Below are 19,749 nucleotides of genomic sequence, written 5' to 3' on the forward strand. Positions count from 1 at the left end.
AAGAACCAAGAAATAGGTCACAACACCACTTCTATGTCTATTGTCCTCTAAACTACATATTAAAAAGAAGAATAATATTAGTATGTCTTCTCATTTTATCCCTTCATGTATTTAATTTTTTTTAATTATTAATTAAAGAAGTAATTATTAATATATTGATATATTTTTTTAATTTTTTAAAAATATTTAAAAAATATAAAAAAAATAAAAAAGAAAACTTTTATCTAGGCGGCATACCAGCCGTCACTACTGGACGTTAGCCCAGCATCACTCATAAGAAAAAAAAAAAAATGTCTACCAAACACAGCCACATGGGACAAAATAAAGAGAAATTTTATTGCATTATAAGAATATTATTATAATTTTAAAAAAATTTAAAGATAAAATTAACTATATTTATAGCATTGCTCCAAAATAAAATAATAGGTAGGTTTCCAAATTTCAAACTTCCAGCCATTATTTAGCTCAGACATCGAAATAAGAATCTCCTATAATGCTACCCAGTACGCCCACGACTTCTACATGATTGCATTACATCCATGCACGTCCTTATCACGGTTTCCACCTTTATGTTGGCCTCTTATGTCTCTCTTTTGTCAATCACAAACCTCCTGTTTTCGTTATCTTATATTATATGCTTCCGACGTTGGCTTATTATTGATTCAAGTTTGTCAAATGTCCATTCCCGAAAGCCCATTTTCTTCTTCTTCGCCTTCGCCTTCTTTGCCTCAGACCTCTTCTGGGAGAGTTGAACTAGTTTCCAAGTTCGTATCGGATCGACTTGTTCAGAAGTTTTATGATGTGTCTGAATTCGGCTTTGATTACGAGCAAAGTGGATTGTGGTCTCCTCCGGTCCAGAGGACTGTGTTCATGAGCTCCTCCGGGAAAATATTCACGGAAGCAGATATTCTGTCAAAACTCAGAAGCGCATTGCAGAGGCATCGTCGTGGAAGGAAACACAGATCACTTTGTTTCAATGTATGAAGCTGCTCTTATTCCTTCCTCTCTCTTTATTATTTCTTGAGAGAGAGAGAGAGAGAGAGATTAGGAGCTAATTTCCATTTTCTTTTTTCAGAACTTCTGATGCATAAAGCTTCTTGTTTTGCAGGTATTGGTTTGCTGCTTCCGAGTGAGATGTTCAAGGTAACCCTTGTTTCCAGGAACGATTGTAAATTAATTAACAAGTCAAAATACAACACAAAATGCTTTTTTCTGTGTAAGTTTTTTAATTCCTCTTGGTTTAATGGCGATGTAAATGTTATTCTTTTTGATAAATTTTGTGCATCAGCTTTAATAAAATCAGGAATAATAATTAAAAAAAAAAAAAAACTAACAAATATCCATACCATCAGTGAATTGAGCATGTCTAGCTAACTTTGGAGCTACTACGTACAACATTACCATGCCCTCTCACCTGTCCCAGCTTCTCAGTTTGTTCAACAATTTCCTCTTGGTGGTGATCATGTAAATGTTACATTGCTCCAATTGTAGAAATGCTGATCAGTGGTGTGAATGGGTTATGTAATCCAGTCCGAGTAAAATGTTCATATAACACTGTTGAATCCAAATGAACAAATGTAAGAGTTTTTGGTTAAGGGAACATGCCATTTAAACATATTATATATGTAGTCTTTACGAGGGAGTTTGCATGTTTTTAGACTCTCAATTATCTGGAGTCCAAAATACTTTGTGAGCTCCTTTTAGGTCTTTTTTCATATAGTTCTTTTATGTTTAGAAACCAACTCATTTGCCTGACTTTCTGAGTCTGGAAAGTCGAGCTCTCTGCTTTGCCAAGTACCGCTTGATGTCATATTAATACGACTTCTCTTACACTATCTTTGTTTATAAGTGCCTTCAAGAAAGGTCTTAATTTTTGTAAAATACTAAAAAACAACACTTAAAGATTAGTCTTGCAGAGACCAAATTCAACTGCAAACCACTTAAACTAGCATTAGGAGCCTTGATGTGAATTTTCATTGTCAGTGGCAGATATTGTCAAGAACAGTCAAGCTATATATAAATTCTGCCTTCATTTGTTGTTTCTGCACAAAGCTAAAATGGCAAGTTGGCCTAGAGCTTTCAAAACTGAATCCAATCGGTAATATCGCTTAAAGGATCTGTTAGGGGTGGTAATATGTGACACAACCTGTTAACCCAATACAAACAGGACACGATAAAAGTGAGTTTGGGTTTGGCCTTAACGGGTTCGGGTCAAAACAGGTTGACCCGTTAAGACACGATTGCTTAACATGTCACTAACGGGTTAATCCGTTATGACCCGTTAAGAAAGTTGAATTTACATTTATACCCTTAGACCTAAAATTAAAAAATTTGAAAAAACCCTAACCCAGTAACCCTACGGCCCTCGAGTCCCTCAGTTTTCTCAAATCTCAACTACTCAATAACATTAATATTTTACAATGTGTGTTTATCGTATTTGGGACTATAACTTTAATATTATTACAATGCGTGTTTATCATATTTGATACTGTTGAGATTTTAATGTTGGTATTTTTATTGTTTGGATTATAATTTTAGACTTGTAATTAGTTTTTTTTTTATAGATATTGTTTATACTTTAATATTTATATAAAATCAATAAGTTCAAACAGGTTGAAACGGGTTTGTTCAATCCATTAACGTAAACGGGTTAAAATGGGTCGGGTTATGTCAGGTCGTGTCATGTCATATCGTGTTAATCTATTTCGTATTCATTAATGGGTAAAAATGGGTCGTGTCGTGTCAACCCATTATTTTAATGGGTCGTGTTAAGGTTTGAGATTTTGACACGAAATCCTTAAAAGATTGTGTTCGGATTGACCCATTAAATATAATGTATATGTCTTGACATGATATGAACATGACCCGTTAGCACGATTTGACACCCTTAAAATTTGCCACTTGTTTGTTGAGATATGAAATCACCATACTCGAGAGGATCCCAAAGCTCAAAGCATTTCAGAAGTCACTGCAAGATTCAGATTTACAATCCATTTCCCCACTTCTCTCCGTTACTACCATCCACATCTCTTGGATTCGAAACCACTTGTCACAAAGGGTACTTTGGAAACCATTAATTTTGAGAGGAACACATCTCCCGAAACAGAAGTCAATTAAGACATGTAACTTTGAGGGTCCTACAGTCCTACTATATAATTGCAAATCTGCATACTGTTGCATACAAAAACAAAGGGAACAATATCCTGACGTATCTGCATACAGAAAGACCACGATTTGTCACTTGTCTTGCATGTGGGAAATGTGCATCAGACTTCTAAGATCAGCTGCTGCCGCAGCATCCTAGCTTTTTACAGTCCAGAGTTCCTTCTCCTAGGTACCAGCTGCCTTCTTTTAGTATAACAAGGTGAGTGAAGTAAGAATGCAAAAGAACAGTTTTTAAATGAACCCACCGACTTCTCTTCGTTCACACCTTAAGAGAGAGAGATATATATATATATATATATATATATATATATATAAATATTCGATTTCTCAGTTGGCAAAGGTTCCTCGGCTTTGCAGTACTTAACTTGAAGATATGAGATGCCAGTATAGATGCTGAAAAGAAATCTGAGATTTCTGAATTCCAGTCTCAAGACCTTCTGTCCAACTTTTATAAAGAAACACTAATCCACTTGTACTCTCGTTTCTTTTTCTTTTTAATTTTTTATTTGTCCTTTGTGTTTTGCTTCTGTTCTTTTCTTTCTGGTTCGTTTGATTCTGTGTTTCAACTATGGATGCAACATTTTCGCACAGTCGTTATCATTACCAACCAGTATGTCCCCCCAGCCCGGCCCCATGCATGCTCACAGGCCTTTCACTGTTGCATTCCCCACCCAATATTTGGGTAAGCCCCGAAGGTGGAATCACTTGCCCCAGGAGGGCGAGGGGGTGTGAAAGAAAGAAAGAAAGAAAAAATAAAGCATTAAGCTGTCAGAACTCAGAACTCAGAACCCATCACAAGGCGACGAAGACCTTTGTCTAGCTCTCAAAAATATAAAAAGAACCGCGTGATTTTGATATCATTGCATCATGATGATATCGGATGAAAGGGAATGGAGTTTTTTTCTTCAACCAAAACGTCACAATATAAGAAGGGTAGATTAAAATAAAGAGAAGCGCTTCACAATGGTCGGGCTGCAAATCCCACAAAAACAGCCCTCCATTCATCTCAAGCCACGTAGGAAAAAACACTCTAAGATGATTTGAGATGAGCTGAGATGAGCTGAGATGGATTGTAAATAGTAATGAGATGAGTTGTGAATAGTAGTGAGATTTATGAGTTAAAGTTGCTGAATAGTAGTGAGATGAGTTGAGATGAGCTGAGATGAGTTGAGATGAACTGAGATCACTTACGAATCCAAACGAGGCCTAAGAGAAATACACTCCACCACAGAGAATCAATTCGTATGTGCTCCCGTTTCTCATTTGCACCGTCATCTGCCCTTTCTTTGTCACTACTTTCATCTTCTCCTGCCGTCGTTGCCAAACATCTCCATCACGGCATCGCCCGTCATCTCCACTGTCGCCCATCTCTATCGCCGACCTCCTCCATCTCTGTCGATCATTTCCAACTCTCTATAAAAACCCCAATCAAATCAAAATCCACAATCAATCCAAAATCAACTCACAATCAAACCATAATCCATTCAAAATCACAGTGAAACCCATCGCAAACCCACAATCTCGGTGGCAGCACTGGGTGGAGAATCTCGTCGACGGCACTAGGAGGGTCAAGATTAGGGGCGGGTAGTGAGGAGAGTGGCAGAAAGGGTGGCTTCAATGCGAGAATCAATTAAGAGGGAGGGGATTGTGGCGAAGAGGGGGGCTCGAGTTCCTCGTGCGACGACAGAGAGAGGGGTCATCGTCGTGGTGGTGAGGGCAATCGTCGTGGTGGAGAGGATTTTGTGGGAGAGTGGAAGCCAAATCGTCCAAGTTCGTGAGAGAGAGAGAGAAAGAGATTTTGATGTAGTGCTAATCTAGGATAAGTGTGGTGGAAGTCTTAGATGTTGCTATGTGATTGAGAGGCTATTATTTGACTAAAATTAGCCCGACCGGTCCTAAGGAATTCTTTAAAATAAAAAGAGTCAGCTCTTGTAACACCTTACGCACCCTCTTTGTGGCCTAACCATTGAAACAAAACCTTTTTTCAATAATATAAAAAAAAAAGGCGAGGGGAGAGGGAGGGAAACAAGGGTTGGTTCTCTCTACCTAATCTCTCACAGGGACCAAGACAGGAAACTAATGCAAGCACTCTTTCAAGATAGACATACATTATAGTTTAACCACATTCCACCAAAAACGTGATAACCTCATTTATTTTCACAACTCATCTCATTTAATCATTACAACTTTCTCAAATTTCTACACAAAATAAAATAAACAATTTAACTTTTTCAAATCTCAAAACAAAAATAATATAAAAAAATTATATTCTAATAATATTTTATTTAACTTATTAACTTTAATTTCAACTCATCTCATTTGCGAAAACAAACGAGACAGCCAGGGGGCAGGAATAATGAGTATGAGTTTCATGTTCTTAACATCATGCCCACGAAGAGTCTTATTACTAACTCCTTACTACAACAGACAATCTCGTTAATCCAACGTTGGCCAAGTACCTAATGCTCAAACGGTGCTAAATTTTTTTTTCTTCCAGAGCTTAATTCTCACTTAAGTGGAAACGGAATGGCTATACTGGTTCCCAGGGTTATGCAGGGGAAAAGAAAAGCATGGAAAGTGGAACGAGCTGCAAAAACCGGACCTGAGATGAAAATGCAGACTTGGAACAGGAAAGTCAGGGGAGTGACTTGAAAAGCCTAGGGACTAACAAAAGAAGAACTTGGCGTATTATTGCTCAGTATGAATGTAAAACATGTTTCCATTTACTTGCTTCTTAATTAATGTAAGTATGCATCCATGAACAGTGTGCAAAACTTTTGAATGCCAGTTGGTGTTTTCTACTATTTATGTGATGGATCTACGACTATACATTGTCATTGCTTGAGAGCAAAGCTAAGATATATGCTATATTTTCTTTCCATGCTTACATGCTTCTTCAGAAACCTCGCCCTGTTTGCTCCCAGGTGTTGAATATACCTGCATTGATCAAGAGTAGTATAGGTGTTGTAGTCAAAGAGTACCTTAATCTACTTTGCTGGGTTTGACTAACTATGATAACATGCACCAAGAAATTATCTGCCTGACTCAATGCAATGTTCTGTGAGCCACCTGATAATTTTTGTGTGTAGCAAATGAAAGTGTAAGAACTAAAGATTTCATTCTCAAATCCTAGTTAAGATTTGGATCAAAGACTCTGCATAATAAATAACTATATAATCAACTCCACAATACTTACAGTTTAGAAATCAGAGCAGCTAACATTCATTATCACACTGGAACAGGACTTTCTTCAAGGATTTCTCTCCCCGTAATGCCATCCTTTAAAGTTTTGAAATATATGTTGTAGTCCTTCTCTGGTGGCGGGTTTTCAGGGTCCACTGTGAAAGGTTCACTAAATGGAATGACACTTTTAACCTGCAGAAGACACAAATGTACCCAATAAAATCCAAATCTACAATTAGAAAGGGACCAAAAAACATACCTTGGGCAGCTGTGTTCACAAGTAAAACTTGTTTAAGCTCAAGAGTAAAATAAGAGAGCATCACAACCTTAGATATTCTCACACTTTCAGTTTATGTCATAAACAGTCATCTTTTAATCAACTTTTAGTGAAGGAGTTCCAAGGTAAAATGTTTGTGTATATGTATGTACATGAGTGAATTTATATATATTCCTTGGTAAAAACTGCCAAAGTTGGAACTGGCTGCACTTGTCTTGTCTACTGCTAGTGGAAATCTAAAGTGAACGTGTAACTGCAAAAGGATTTCCAATTTTCCAGCTTTTTCTGTAAATAGAGGGATCTGCGATCCATTTTCAAAAATTTTCAGAAGACCATTCCTTAGTTTCCCAATAAAGTGCAATAGTAAACCCTCCAAAGCAAATTTTATCATTTATGTCAGGATGATAAAATTCCCATCCATGAGTCAGTCAAATTACTAAAGCACATAAGGATGATTATCATAGGATGGATGTTACAACCCTTTGAGCTTGAATTCCGATCATTTAAAAAATTCTGCAACCTGTTCTCTAATATGAATGTTGCGATCAGAAATTACTATCATAAATGTCGTGTAAAGTAGTGAGAAAACAGAATCAGAACCAGCACACCCTCATCTTTGAAAGTGCTTACAAATGAGCAGGCCTGTTAATTTGTATATACATACCTTGAAATGATTGGAGGGAATTGGGGGAAGACAAGGAATAAGTTACAAGATTTCCGATTATATTACTTTATTACAGTGTGGGTCTGTGGGAAAGATTGCATACAAACTGCAAGAATTCCTAGTAAAACTTGATCATTATCAATATGTTACATGCTAATAATCATTCACATCCCATACTACAAAAACCAGGATGACAATTCACTAAAAATATTTAATAGCATATACAATGTTTATATGCCAAAAATAAAGGGGAGCACGAGTAGTACCTCAAATGTCTTGTCACAAGCGTATGTGCTTTCCAAAGCAGCAACACATATACGAGCAACCTCTTCCCTTGATACCTTACCCTGCATGTATTAGATAGCCAACAGAATCATCTTTAGAGATTGGAGCCTTGGAGGTTCAACCAAAAGCCCAAAAGCTCAATTCCACAGCAAGTGCTGCTTATAGAACCTCCTGTTAAATATTTTAACTTAAGTAGTAAAACCTGAGATATGAGTGAAAAGTCATACTGTTATATTGTCTCCCTGGTCAAAAATGAGATCTGCCCCAGCAGGCTCCTCAGTCAATGCGCATGGCCTAATGATTGCATACGGCATTCCACTTTCCCGTATTAAATCCTCCCCCTATCACGGAATTGTCAAGTTTAAGAAAAATGGCGAGCAGATATGTAGATTTCACACTATGTAACTATGGCTTACAAATAAAGTCTTGGACCATTGTCTATTTTATGATCAATAAAATTTTGTTTACCAATTAAAAAAAACAAAGTGAGATACAATATGGCCTAAGGTACTAGGAGAAGAATCACTCGGCATCACGTTAATTTGAAGCTGAAATTCTTTCTTATATTTTCCTTATTTCATTTCTTCTCTATTCATAGAACTGGCATAAGTTGAGCTTCAGAGATTTTTGTGTGCACGTAAAATGTGTTTCTTTTCCACCTTAATTTGATCAATCAAATTTTGCACCATGTTTGAGTTATATTGATCATTGGTCAAATTTAACTCTCTGATTTTACTATAATGAAGCTTCTCCAGTCCATATTTATCTTATCACTTCAGTTTGTGAAGAAAAGGTCAACAACATTGAAACTTTTAATTGTCAGTAACCTATATGATCACAAGTTTAATTCACTAACTTGATACAGCTCATATACATTTAACATGCACAGGTCCACCAATGTTCAAGTACCGTATAGACTTCTACTTTTCAATTACCTATATGCACTTATAAGTGCAATCTTGTCACTGAGTACAACGCATATCAACCTGCATTCATTTAGTGACCTTTTAGACCTAGACACATCTCCATAAAGAGATCAATTCCCAGTATTTATTTTTAGTATAAGAATGTCTACCAAACTGAAAGAAACTAATTAATATTTCTATCTTCTTTATATTACAAGTCATTTAATCAGGTAAGAGGCTCAACTCATCAACCCATGTACCATGAACTCAGGCAGCTTAATGAATAGTCTGAATTTTAAAATTCAAGGCTCTAGCAGCAGTAGGGCAATATCTAAAAATGCATTAACCCAGAGGACTGTAACACAAATGATTCTATCTTTACTTAAAAGTTTGCAGCATTAGTTTTAAACCTTCAACTTGAATGTGAGAATAAAACCCAATTCCTTGTTCAAGCGGACAGCAGGAGGTTGTTTACTCAGATCCAGTCCAGGCCTCCCAGGTCGGGTAACTCCAGCCGAGCCCACATGTACAAACCTACAAGTAACCCATAAAAAGAAAGAAATCCCAGAAAAAAATTGCATCTAGCAGACCAAGTATATTAAAGCATATATATAATCACTATGATACTAATATTATAAAAGATCTAATGGAAAGTACTGTTGAACCTTGGACATATGGGATCCTTTATATACGTCCGAATGCTTGATACAGGAAGTTGAAATGCACCTTCTACAAAAGTTGGATTCAATCTCCCATCATACTCAAACTTGCTGAACATGAGCTGCAGTGATTTGGATACTTCATTAATAACAAATTTAGAAGACCATGAAGCAGAATATAGACAAACAGTGATAAACAGAAGCATGCCTGCAATGATACAATATTGGTTGGGTCAAAGGGCGGGGCATCTGATACAGTTCGTGCTCGAAATATAGGCCTCAAGGAAGAAAATGGCAAGCGTATCTGGGTGTGAAAGGGAACCACAGCTTGTTAGTAGTGATTATCAAGCATAGCCATTCGATCAAGGGGTTTATAATGTCACTCACTGACTGCCATTGGCCTGCTACAGTGTCAAAGCCTGCCGTATAACCAACAGTGTCCCAATCACTGCTAGTGCGAACAATCATTTTGTACCTGCGACCGTCACCTTTAAGGCGAAGCTCCAAACCATCATATGCAGAAACATCTTCTGGGACTGAAAAATTCTGAAAACCAAACAAATGATTTTCTCTTTATATAAGAAATGGATTCATAAACTGGCACATCCCAAAAGGTCTGGAACACAAGCCAAGAGAGGAGAGGAGAAGAAGAAGAAGAAGAATTGAAGGATATCCATTGAGTAGAAAATACAGGAAGATCGGGCACAGCAAGGCTTTTGGGGGTTTTTTCAAATCCTCATACAACAACGGGTGCAAACTTCATTAAGAATAGCATGGATCTAATCCATAAGGACCCAAAGTAGAAATTTGGCAATTAAGTGATCTCATCTTATAACCTGACAACAAGAGCCCAGATCCTTGGGAAAAAATCACCCACCAGGTGGGTGTAACAAAAAGAAAGTCTTTTGATATGATTGAATCATAGATAGTTCTAAGGAAAGCAGATCCACAGGGAAAACAACCTCCATGTGTGCTAAGAAAACAATTATGGTCCATAGAGCCATGCAGATAACAAAAACTAAATGAACTGAGTAGCCCAGAGAAACATCCAAAATTTCATGTCAGCAACTCATGAAAAGGTTGTTAGAAACAAAAATTCATTGAAGAAATGCTTGAACAGCCCTTAAGTGCGATCATGCATTCCATTTCTTTGAAACATTTGATACCATTAATGAAAATTACGAAAATCTCACATCTCGATCATCTGAACAAATTCACTGACACTTCAAGAGAAATAAGAAGTAAGCTCATTTCCAATGCCATCGAAGACCATTTATCAGAATCTATGTTGAATTAGACCACAACAAGGATAATCTCATGGGGGTACGGAGAAGTCAAGATAAGTCATTGCATTTTACCCTTGTTCTGATACTGGTAAAGCCACCATTGTTAGCAGTGGAGACAACACCTGGGAGATACACAAAATACTAACGAAATGAATAAATCAAAGCATTTGGAGATGGATAGTTAATCATGCTTAAGGACGCAAGAAAACATAAAACAGTGAAATGTGGGTGGAAGGGGCTGCAGGAACAAACCTTTGAAAAGGCCAGTTGGTCCACCAATTTCACTGCCTATTGGGTCAATTTGAAATGTGCTTTCACTAACTCCTCCCATTACAACATCATCTAGAGCACCCCAAGCGAGTTCTCTAGAGTTATTATCTGCAAAATTGGGGCAGGAGAACAAAATCTTAATCACAGAACATATTCCTATATCAAACAGGTAATGAGCAATGACAGTAAAGATTTGGTCTAGTTGCAAAGCACTGATGAAATGTATTGATTGATCTGTTGTAGTATGAAACAATATATAAAATTATAAATTCAGTGCACAAACGACCATGTTATAAATGGAATTTTAATACAAATTTTGTATGCGATATATAACTTCATGAACTTTTCTTCTCATTACGCCTCTTGCTGGCATACTTAACATGGACTTGAATGCCATGCAATGCCCCCCCCCATGCCATCCCTTACTCCCCTTTTCCATTATTTCTTTTTTCCTTTTCTATGCTTCGTTTTTATTTTACTCTTATCTGCATGATAAATTACTCGCACAAAATGCAACAGCTTGGTGCTAGATCAATAATTGTGTACCTTCAAATCCAAAGAGTAGTTTGCCCTTTCGAAGTCCAACACTCCCTTTTACAGCATTGATTAAATTTTTCATTCCAATGTATTCCACCATTTCAGGAGAATCACCTTTTATCTGTTCCGAACAATCAAATGAGGCCTCATTGTTATCAAGAGCCAGATGTTTGCATAACTCACAAAGGAAAAACAATTGAACTTCCAATTCGAGGAAAATCAATACAAAACAGGCAATCAGTTCACCACCTCCGGTTCAAAGAACTTGATTCCCTGTAGACAAGAATTGTTATTGAGTTAGAGAAAAATCAAAGGTAAAAAATATAGCAAGCATACAACTTCCATTATTGAGAAGCCAACAAATTGGTGGATAGGCAAACTCTCCTACAACTATGTGTGAAACTATGAGTTTTCACTACCATCTTCCAAGTTTTCAAAAACGTACTTGGCTGTATTTTGCCCTGTCAGGAGTGTCCCCTTCCTTTGGACCAACAATGACAGAAACGGCATTAATAACTTTCCTCACTCCTTTGAAGTACTCAGGGACCAGAGTGCTCTCCTTAGTAATGTCTCCAACAATCTGAAATTTGTAGAAAAAGGCACAGTCATAAGCATGTAAAGTAAGGGATGAAAACACAACCAAGTTTCATATAACCAACTTATTATGTACAATCATGTAATGGAAACATCTTGACAGGGTTTGTTGAATGAAAGAATCTGAATATACTCCACCCGAGAAATGACATCAACGATTTAATATACTAGGCACTCCACATAAAAAAATAAATTAGTAAAACAATAAATAATTAAAAGCTCACAGACAAAATCAGGACAGTCACAAACAGTTTGATTAATCAATTAGATATTGTGCTATGAAGCATCTGCTTTTTCAGAGGATGTACTGATTACAGTTGAGAGTACCAAAGAATCATATTTTCTAAATAATTCATTTCTTCCGCCCAAGAAAGAGTCGCACAATCAGTTACTAACATCAATTGAGACTGGGAAAGAATTCAGAAACTTCCAAAGTTGACATGTATACATTTACTCGTAAAGATAGGGGAAAATAGAGGCAAAATTCAGAAGTACATTCTTTTTAGATAGGTAATGTACAGAAAACATACATCCTCCAGACTCAATATGAGTAGGCCTGTTTAGGCCTGCTTATCAAAAACTGACAACCAAAAATGCCCAGGAATGCATCCTTCGCTCAAAGTCGTAAATGTGATCGATCAGTTAGGAAGAGAAATTTTATGCAGTAGCTACTAGCTAGCTCACCAAGTCAATATCTGGGCTGAACATCTTTCTTGCCTTCTCTTCATTTCTGACCTAAGAAATTGTCATACAAAAATGGGGATATATAATAGTCAATGACTACTAAAAATCTTAAGAGCATATTGGAAATTTCTCTAAATGAATAATGCTACAATGGCTTGCAGCACTTTCAGCTAAGCATGCATTACAAACACATTTGAAGGTAGGAGCAGAAATACCAATGCTCGGACTGGCAATCCTTTCTTCTGTAAGATGTTGACTACTCTTCTACCCACACCACCAGTAGCTCCAGCTACCAGGATAATACCAGAAGTATCCATGGCCTTTACTGGCTCACTGGGTGATGGGCTGGATAGTTTCTCAATCAGAAATTCAAAGAACTTCACAACTCCCAAAAATTGAATTCTTGTCAGTAAATACCAAAAATAAATTATTGTTCAAACAGGCAAGATATGTTAGAGGCGATCAAAATTGGAATAGACACCATGTCTAACCTTGGCAGGGGATGGGGGTCCATTAAAAAAATATAAAGTTTTTAAAAATCTGCCAAAGTCCCAACTCTGCTTTCCAGCTTCTGCTGATACAGGCCCGTTATTTGTTCTTGAAGAGAGAGAAGCTAAGCTTTGTCTGTAAACAAAGGACTTCGGTTTGTCATTAAGTTGAAGAAACGGTTTAGGTAGTGGAGAGGACAGTAACCGAGGATGGAAAGATTTGTTCGAAAATTTTCTACTGAAAGGAGATGAAGAGCCCTGCAGTGTCAATTAATTGAGCCATGCAAGTTAAACTAATCGCAAATTCAAAGATGTTGGCATGTGAAATATCATCTGAAACAGATATACTTATGCAATAAAATATAGTAAAGGGATAAATATGGAGAATCTACATAAAAACATCTTTATGTTTTTCATTCTCAAAAGTGTCATGGGAAGTATTTTGGCTCGAATTCATCTATCATTTTTCAAGGACTCCTGGACATGGTCACAAACATCGAAGACCATTTAGAAATAGATGAATGCCCAAATTAACCACAAAATACGGAAATAATTGGGCAACATATTGAAGAACGATTTGGATGTACTTCGCAATAGATATTTTTCTCTATAGCGGCATAATATCAATTATAGAAAGAAAAGAAAATAAAGAGAGGATATTTTTTTATATTCATGCTATAGTCAAGAAATTAAGAGATGCCTTAAATTAGTAATCAATCGGCTGCCTAGAATTGAGTATGAAACTGAACACAGTACGTTCTTATCACGTGTACGTTCTTAATAATGTCAGATTGAATGCTCCAGGAGAACTAGTTGAATGCTGCAGCAACACTTCTACAACACAAAGCAAACATTGTGTGTCTCCAATCGACACAACGTGCAAAATATTAATTGCTGATAGATTACAAACCGGCTCAAAAGAAACATCGCCCATATCGTTAAGACAGCCTCTAACCCACCCTAGTCTCTCTAGAGAAATCCCAGACTACAAAACATACCCATTCAATTCACTCATCATCCTTCCACATTGTAAACATTTCATGAATACATTATATACAATAAAATACCAAACACAAGTTAGCTGTAGGCTCATAGCATACAATATATGCACATCAAGACCATCCAAACTCTAAAATTTAACTTCCATATCTCGTGGTGGTCCGGTCGAACTGAAACTAAAAGACTCTGGTTTGCCTAACATAAAAACAAATGGCAATATGTTTTCACACACAAGCTGTTTTTTTTAACGTTTTTCCTAAGAGTAGTTATACCACAAAGACTGCAACTTTGAGTTTTCGACCTTCATGTGAAGTGGGAGATACTTAAACGGTACAAGAGAACAAGGAATTCCTTCCAATTTATTGATTTATTTTATTAAATCTTTTTGGGTGTGGGGTTACCTGAACGTTGAGAATAGAGGAAGACAGAGACGACGATACTTGCATAGAACAGCATTCCATCGTTTTTCACAGAGAGAGAGAGAGAGAGAGCGGGGTTTGGGAAACTGATATTTGTAGCAGAGTAAATATAGACCACACACAACCCCGACAGTCTCATACCAAGACACACCCCACGCTCTCTTTTAACTGCAGTTTGAGATAAAATTATTTTACATGTATTCTTGGTTTTAATTTTTCTAAAAGTGGTATCGATGGCCATGGTAACATTTCAAATTACTCATTCCAAGATATAAAATTACTCATGTTATGATAAAAAGACAAAAGACTATTGATGATAAAAACATAAAAATTCACAAAAAATAGGATGAATGAACTTTATTTTCTTTTTAATTTTTTATTGGGCGATTGATGTCATTTTGGCAACAGAGAGATACCGAATTCACATTAATATATGAAAAATATTGAAAAATGTGAGAATATTACAAATTTAATGGTAATTATATTTAAATGATATAGAGAAGCTGATATACGATGTATTGTAAAAGTTAGCTAAAAAAAAAGGTGAGATATATGGTATATTTTGTTCTTTAATGCCTCATTTGATTACGTAGTTTAGATGAGATAAAATGAGATATTTTGAATAGTAGTGAGATTTTTGAATTGAAATGAAATGAGATGGCTTGTAAAAAAATGTGCATTAAAATAATGAGATGATATGAAATGATTTTAATTTTTTGAGAATTTGATAAAATGATGGGTGCCACCAATTATTGAGAAGTATTTAATTAATGGATGGAAAATATTATAAATATATTAAAAATAAGTAATATATATTATTAATTTAAAAACCCATAAATATTTTAACTTTTCTAAAATATATTTTTTGTAGTTAGTCGTAATTATTTCAATATTTTTAAATATGATCGCATTTCTTTATTAACGAAATTGTTCTGATTATGATCTACTTATTATACTATATTTTACGAAATTCAAAATATGTCTATTTTATCTACGTATCCAAAACGCTCGTTCAACCATGTTTTAACTCATCTCTGCATTTTGTATATTGTGCATTAATGTAACAATTGCTTTTCACCGCTCATTTGACACAAGACTCTGATCTCCTGCACCTCAAATCCCAATAGTCAGAGCATTAGCATTGGTTTATGTATATGCACGTGCATATATAAAATTACCTCTTTTACATATCTACTTTATCATTTAAACAAAATTTTCATATTGGTTTATGTATATTTGAGATAAAATAATAATAAAATATTATTAGTTTATTATTATTACTTTTTTGCTAAAATCAATTTTTTTATATGTATTTTACAATTAACATCCACTACATACATTTGACATTAATAATACAAATGTAATAATAAAAATATAATTTTTTAATAATAATATATTATAAATATAATAAAATGAAAAAATATATATAATATATTATAATAATAAAATGAATGTGCAAGTGAAGGTTTGTTGTGTTGTTAAAGGATGGAGAAAATAAAAGGATTGTGAGAGAGAGAGTGAGAGGAAAGAGAAATAATGATTAAAATATGATTTGTATGGTGAATAGTGGTTATCCAAATTTGGATAAGCACTGTTCATAGGTAGATAAATATTTGGATATGCAAAAGCCAATGTGGAGAATTTTAAGGTTATATTATGTAAATATGACTTTACATATACATATATATAGACCAATACTAATCATATTTTAAATTCTCACATTGGCTAGGGTGAATATTGGTCGAAACTAAAAATTGGGAAAAAAAATAACTATCACATTTTTAATATATAATTATCTATTAAAATTTTTATTTTATTGTAATATATAATAAAAAAAAGCATATTTCAAATTTTGTAAAATCTAGTATAATAAATAGATCATAATTAGAATAATTTCGTTTAACAAAGAAATGTGATCATATTTGAAATGAGTAGTGTTAAATGTACTTTTATTTTTACTTAAAGTTTTACTTACAAGATTCATTTTGTTAGTTTTATTTTGAATTTCAAATTTCATGATTTTCAGCATATCAATAATTGACATTTGGAGAAGTAAGTTTTTTGTAAATTTTTCTCAAGTACATTTAGCATTTTCCATTTGAAAATATTGAAATAATTATGACCAACTACAAAAAACATATTTTGGGAAAGTCAAAATATTTATGGGTATTTAAATTAATAATAAATATTATTTATTTTTAATATTTTCATAATATTTTCCATCCAATAATTAAATACTTCTCAATAATTGGTGGATGCACCACTTTATCAAATCTTTAAAAAGTTAAAAACTATTTCATTTTATCTCACCATCCAAATACATATTTTTTTACAAACCATCTATTTCATCTTAACTCAAAAATCCCACTATCATTTAAAATATCTTATTTCATCTTATCTAAACTACGTAATCAAACGAGACATTAAAAAACAAAATATAAAAACCATTGAGAATACTATGATGATAACAGTAATGTAGTTGTGTAACTGTGTTATACAAAAACACTTCCAATTTAAAATGGAGCTATAAAAAACAATTCTCTCTTTATCATTTTTCAAGAAATAAAAAAGAAAAGAAACGGAACAACCATTATTTAATGTAGTCTTCTGTCATTATTATTGCGTAAAGGGGTTCCATTATAGCAATGTTGTATATATTGTTATAATTAGGGCTGAGACCTATCTATCAACATTTATTTAGGGTTGTAATATATGGCAAAACCTATGAACTCACAAACACGACACGAAATAGGCAACTTCGACTTTGATATAAATAGTTTTGGGTCAAAATGAATTGAGGACAATTGTTGGTTAATATGCAAAATCCATAATCAACTCGTATAATACGAATAAATTCTATCGATGTTTAGTTTTATACGCCTTTATTGTTATTGAGATATAATATTAATTTTAGTATTTGAATACTTAATATCTCAAAATATTCTTTTTTGTATTGTTAATATGTAATTTTATTTTATAGAAATAATATTTTTCTTATATTATTGGTTTGAATATTGATCATAAAATATCTTAGCATTAATCAAGTTGTAATTGTGAATGATTTATATAATTATCCATGTATTATATATAAAATCATATTAATTAGGTCAAAATAAATATATGGGTGAACTCAAACCATCTAAATGAAATGGGCTAAATAGGTTGCGTTCAAGTTGACCCAATAAAAGTTAATTCGTAAATGGGTTATACCAATTATATCGTATCACATGTTATTTATATGAGTCTGGTTAGGATCTTAGGGTCTCACCCGTTTAATTAAATGGATCATATTTGGGTTGACTCATATAGCCTAAGACTAATGACTTAATACAACATAAATACGTCATTCGAAAAAAAATTGCCACCCCTTCAATACATGAATAATGTCCCCTCCTTGGATCTTATTGACACCAAAACCTATCACTCTAATTCTTGAAAAGTCATTTGAAAATCTTTGTCCATCATCCACACCAAAAGTCAATGGACCATTCATGATGGTTCTATTAGTTTTTGACATGATAATTGGGTAATAGTTCCCTTGCTCAAAAGGGCTTTGTCATCTCCAACCATTCCTTACAAATCAAAGATTTTTGCTCTTCAATGGTTGGACTTTAACTATCTCTCTAACCTTGGTGGTACATCCATTGTCTCTGGAGTTAGCCAATTCCCTATCAAAATCAAGATTGACCCTGATCTTCATGTTTGGAAGCACGATAAAAATTGTGTTTTCTTCTCTAAGTCTTATTGGAACTTATTTACGGAGTACTACCCACACTTCTATTATATTTGAAACAAGGCCCTCCCTATTAAAATTTCTATTTTTGTCTGAAAATTATGGCACAATGGTATTCCATTCGATGACAAGATCCAAAATTGTGGTCTTCATTTGGCTTCTAAGTTTAATAATTGCCTGGATGGTCATTTGGAAAATTCTAATCATGTTCTCTTTAATTATACTCTTTCTAAAGAGGTTTGAGATAAATTTTCTGAAGTTTTTTGCTTCACCAATATCGCCTCTCACAATTGGAAACAAAATGCCTCTCAGTGGTAGTCTTTTTTTTTAGGCACATATCAATTTCATTTACTTGTTCAGTTGCTACCATCTCTCTACTTTTGGAAGATTTGGTTACCATAAAACAAAACTCATTTAGAGGACTCTTATACCCATCAAACCACTGTCATCTATAAGATCATTTATTAGATCATCAAGCCCATACTCTTACATCCTATTCCAATGCTTCTATCATTGTTAATTTTTATAATTCTTCCTTTCATGATCTGGACTAAGAGACATTTTCTTGTCAAATGGTTACCCCCACCTAGGGCCTTAATCTCAACATTGATGTTGCTTCTAAAGTTAATCTTGGGCCCACATGTTGTGAGGGTATCTTTCAGTCTTATAATTGCTCTGTTATTGCTAATTTGTCTTATTATCTTGGTTTGGGTACTAACACTTTTGCATAATTGTCAATTTTAAGGAACGAGCTTATTTTGTGCTACCAGCTTTGTAATCGGGACCTCGTTGTGGAAACAATCTCTTATTGTTGTGAATTGATTTAATAATAGCTCCAGACTCCTTTAGATTTATTATGATATTTGAGATGATATTTTATATTTAAAAAATATCTTTCCATTTAGTATTAATCAATTCTACAGGGAAGAGAATGCTTTGGTGGACATTCTGGCTACCTTAGGAGCTTAGGGCTACCTAGCAAGTTTTTCTACCATTTTTTAGCTCTCCAAACATATGATTGACCTTTTTGTTTTAGATCGTGTAGTTACTCCTAGTTTCCAGCATTATTTTGAAATTTTATTTTTAGCTATTACTAGTATTCTATTGTATCCATTCGGCTGATTTTTCCAATGATACTTTGCCTAATAGCCAAGTTTTGGGATTTTTATTATAACCCTCATTGCTCTATTTCTATAAGGTATTCTTCTACAACAAGTGAATGTTTATTAAAAAAATCAAGGTACTATGCTCTTTTTTTTTTATATATATATAAATGCATGAATATATGTTTAGAATATGCTTGAACTAAAACATAAGAATTTTTTGAAAATGGAAAGATACTAGGTAGAGTGCTTATACCAAGGCCTCAAAGAGGCCAGGTAGGGAGAAAGCCACCTTGCCCCCTTACTCAACATAGGGTTGCTCATGATGGCATGTTTGGCAATGCCCTCTGCGTGTTGGTATGCAGGAGTGGATCTTCAACCACTACGGGTGTGTCTTGTTGATAAAGCCGACGAGGAATGAAAAAAATATTTTTTTTTTGTTTATTCTCGATGTATGCATCCCAACCCAGGAAAAGAGAAAGTGAGCTCAACTAGTGC

General features: G+C 34.5%; 2 protein-coding genes across 5 annotated transcripts; one reads left to right on the plus strand and one right to left on the minus strand.

The window, feature by feature from the left end:
* The first annotated feature begins 619 nt into the window (after positions 1-619).
* On the plus strand, positions 620-6,002 carry LOC109012687. Of its 3 annotated transcripts, none has more exons than XM_018994449.2 (3): positions 620-978; positions 1,109-1,143; positions 5,712-6,002. In XM_018994449.2, exons 1-3 carry the CDS (start codon positions 676-678, stop codon positions 5,815-5,817), a joined length of 444 nt encoding a protein of 147 aa, XP_018849994.2. In that variant the 5' UTR covers positions 620-675; the 3' UTR covers positions 5,818-6,002. The 3 variants fall into 3 exon arrangements, with proteins under 3 accessions (XP_018849994.2, XP_018849996.2, XP_018849995.2); XM_018994451.2 differs by having other exon boundaries at positions 5,663-5,724; XM_018994450.2 differs by lacking the exon at positions 5,712-6,002 and adding an exon at positions 1,353-1,623.
* On the minus strand, positions 5,869-14,525 carry LOC109012685 (protein HIGH CHLOROPHYLL FLUORESCENCE PHENOTYPE 173, chloroplastic). Of its 2 annotated transcripts, none has more exons than XM_018994446.2 (17): positions 14,398-14,525; positions 13,001-13,255; positions 12,725-12,886; positions 12,510-12,560; positions 11,677-11,811; positions 11,481-11,504; positions 11,241-11,352; positions 10,677-10,802; positions 10,497-10,546; positions 9,526-9,684; positions 9,347-9,442; positions 9,145-9,260; positions 8,890-9,013; positions 7,802-7,915; positions 7,556-7,636; positions 6,362-6,540; positions 5,869-6,102 (listed from the first exon to the last, which is right to left on the minus strand). In XM_018994446.2, the coding sequence occupies exons 1-16, from the start codon at positions 14,455-14,457 to the stop codon at positions 6,394-6,396; spliced, it is 1,812 nt and encodes a 603-aa protein (XP_018849991.1). In that variant the 5' UTR covers positions 14,458-14,525; the 3' UTR covers positions 5,869-6,102; positions 6,362-6,393. The 2 variants fall into 2 exon arrangements, with proteins under 2 accessions (XP_018849991.1, XP_018849992.1); XM_018994447.2 differs by lacking the exon at positions 5,869-6,102 and adding an exon at positions 6,109-6,234.
* Between the last annotated feature and the right edge of the window lie 5,224 nt (positions 14,526-19,749).

Source organism: Juglans regia, chromosome 3 (assembly GCF_001411555.2).
Source record: "Juglans regia cultivar Chandler chromosome 3, Walnut 2.0, whole genome shotgun sequence".
Taxonomy (NCBI): domain Eukaryota; kingdom Viridiplantae; phylum Streptophyta; class Magnoliopsida; order Fagales; family Juglandaceae; genus Juglans; species Juglans regia.

Coding starts and splice junctions, on each gene's coding strand:
- LOC109012687 (XM_018994449.2), top strand. CDS start 676: ATGTCCATTCCCGAAAGCCCATTTTCTTCTTCTTCGCCTTCGCCTTCT. Junction 979..1,108: donor ACAGATCACTTTGTTTCAAT/GTATGAAGCTGC, acceptor CTTGTTTTGCAG/GTATTGGTTTGCTGCTTCCG. Junction 1,144..5,711: donor TTCCGAGTGAGATGTTCAAG/GTAACCCTTGTT, acceptor ACTGGTTCCCAG/GGTTATGCAGGGGAAAAGAA.
- LOC109012685 (XM_018994446.2), bottom strand. CDS start 14,457: ATGGAATGCTGTTCTATGCAAGTATCGTCGTCTCTGTCTTCCTCTATT. Junction 10,547..10,676: donor ACCAACTGGCCTTTTCAAAG/GTTTGTTCCTGC, acceptor TGTATCTCCCAG/GTGTTGTCTCCACTGCTAAC. Junction 6,541..7,555: donor CTTGTGACAAGACATTTGAG/GTACTACTCGTG, acceptor TGTCTTCTGCAG/GTTAAAAGTGTCATTCCATT.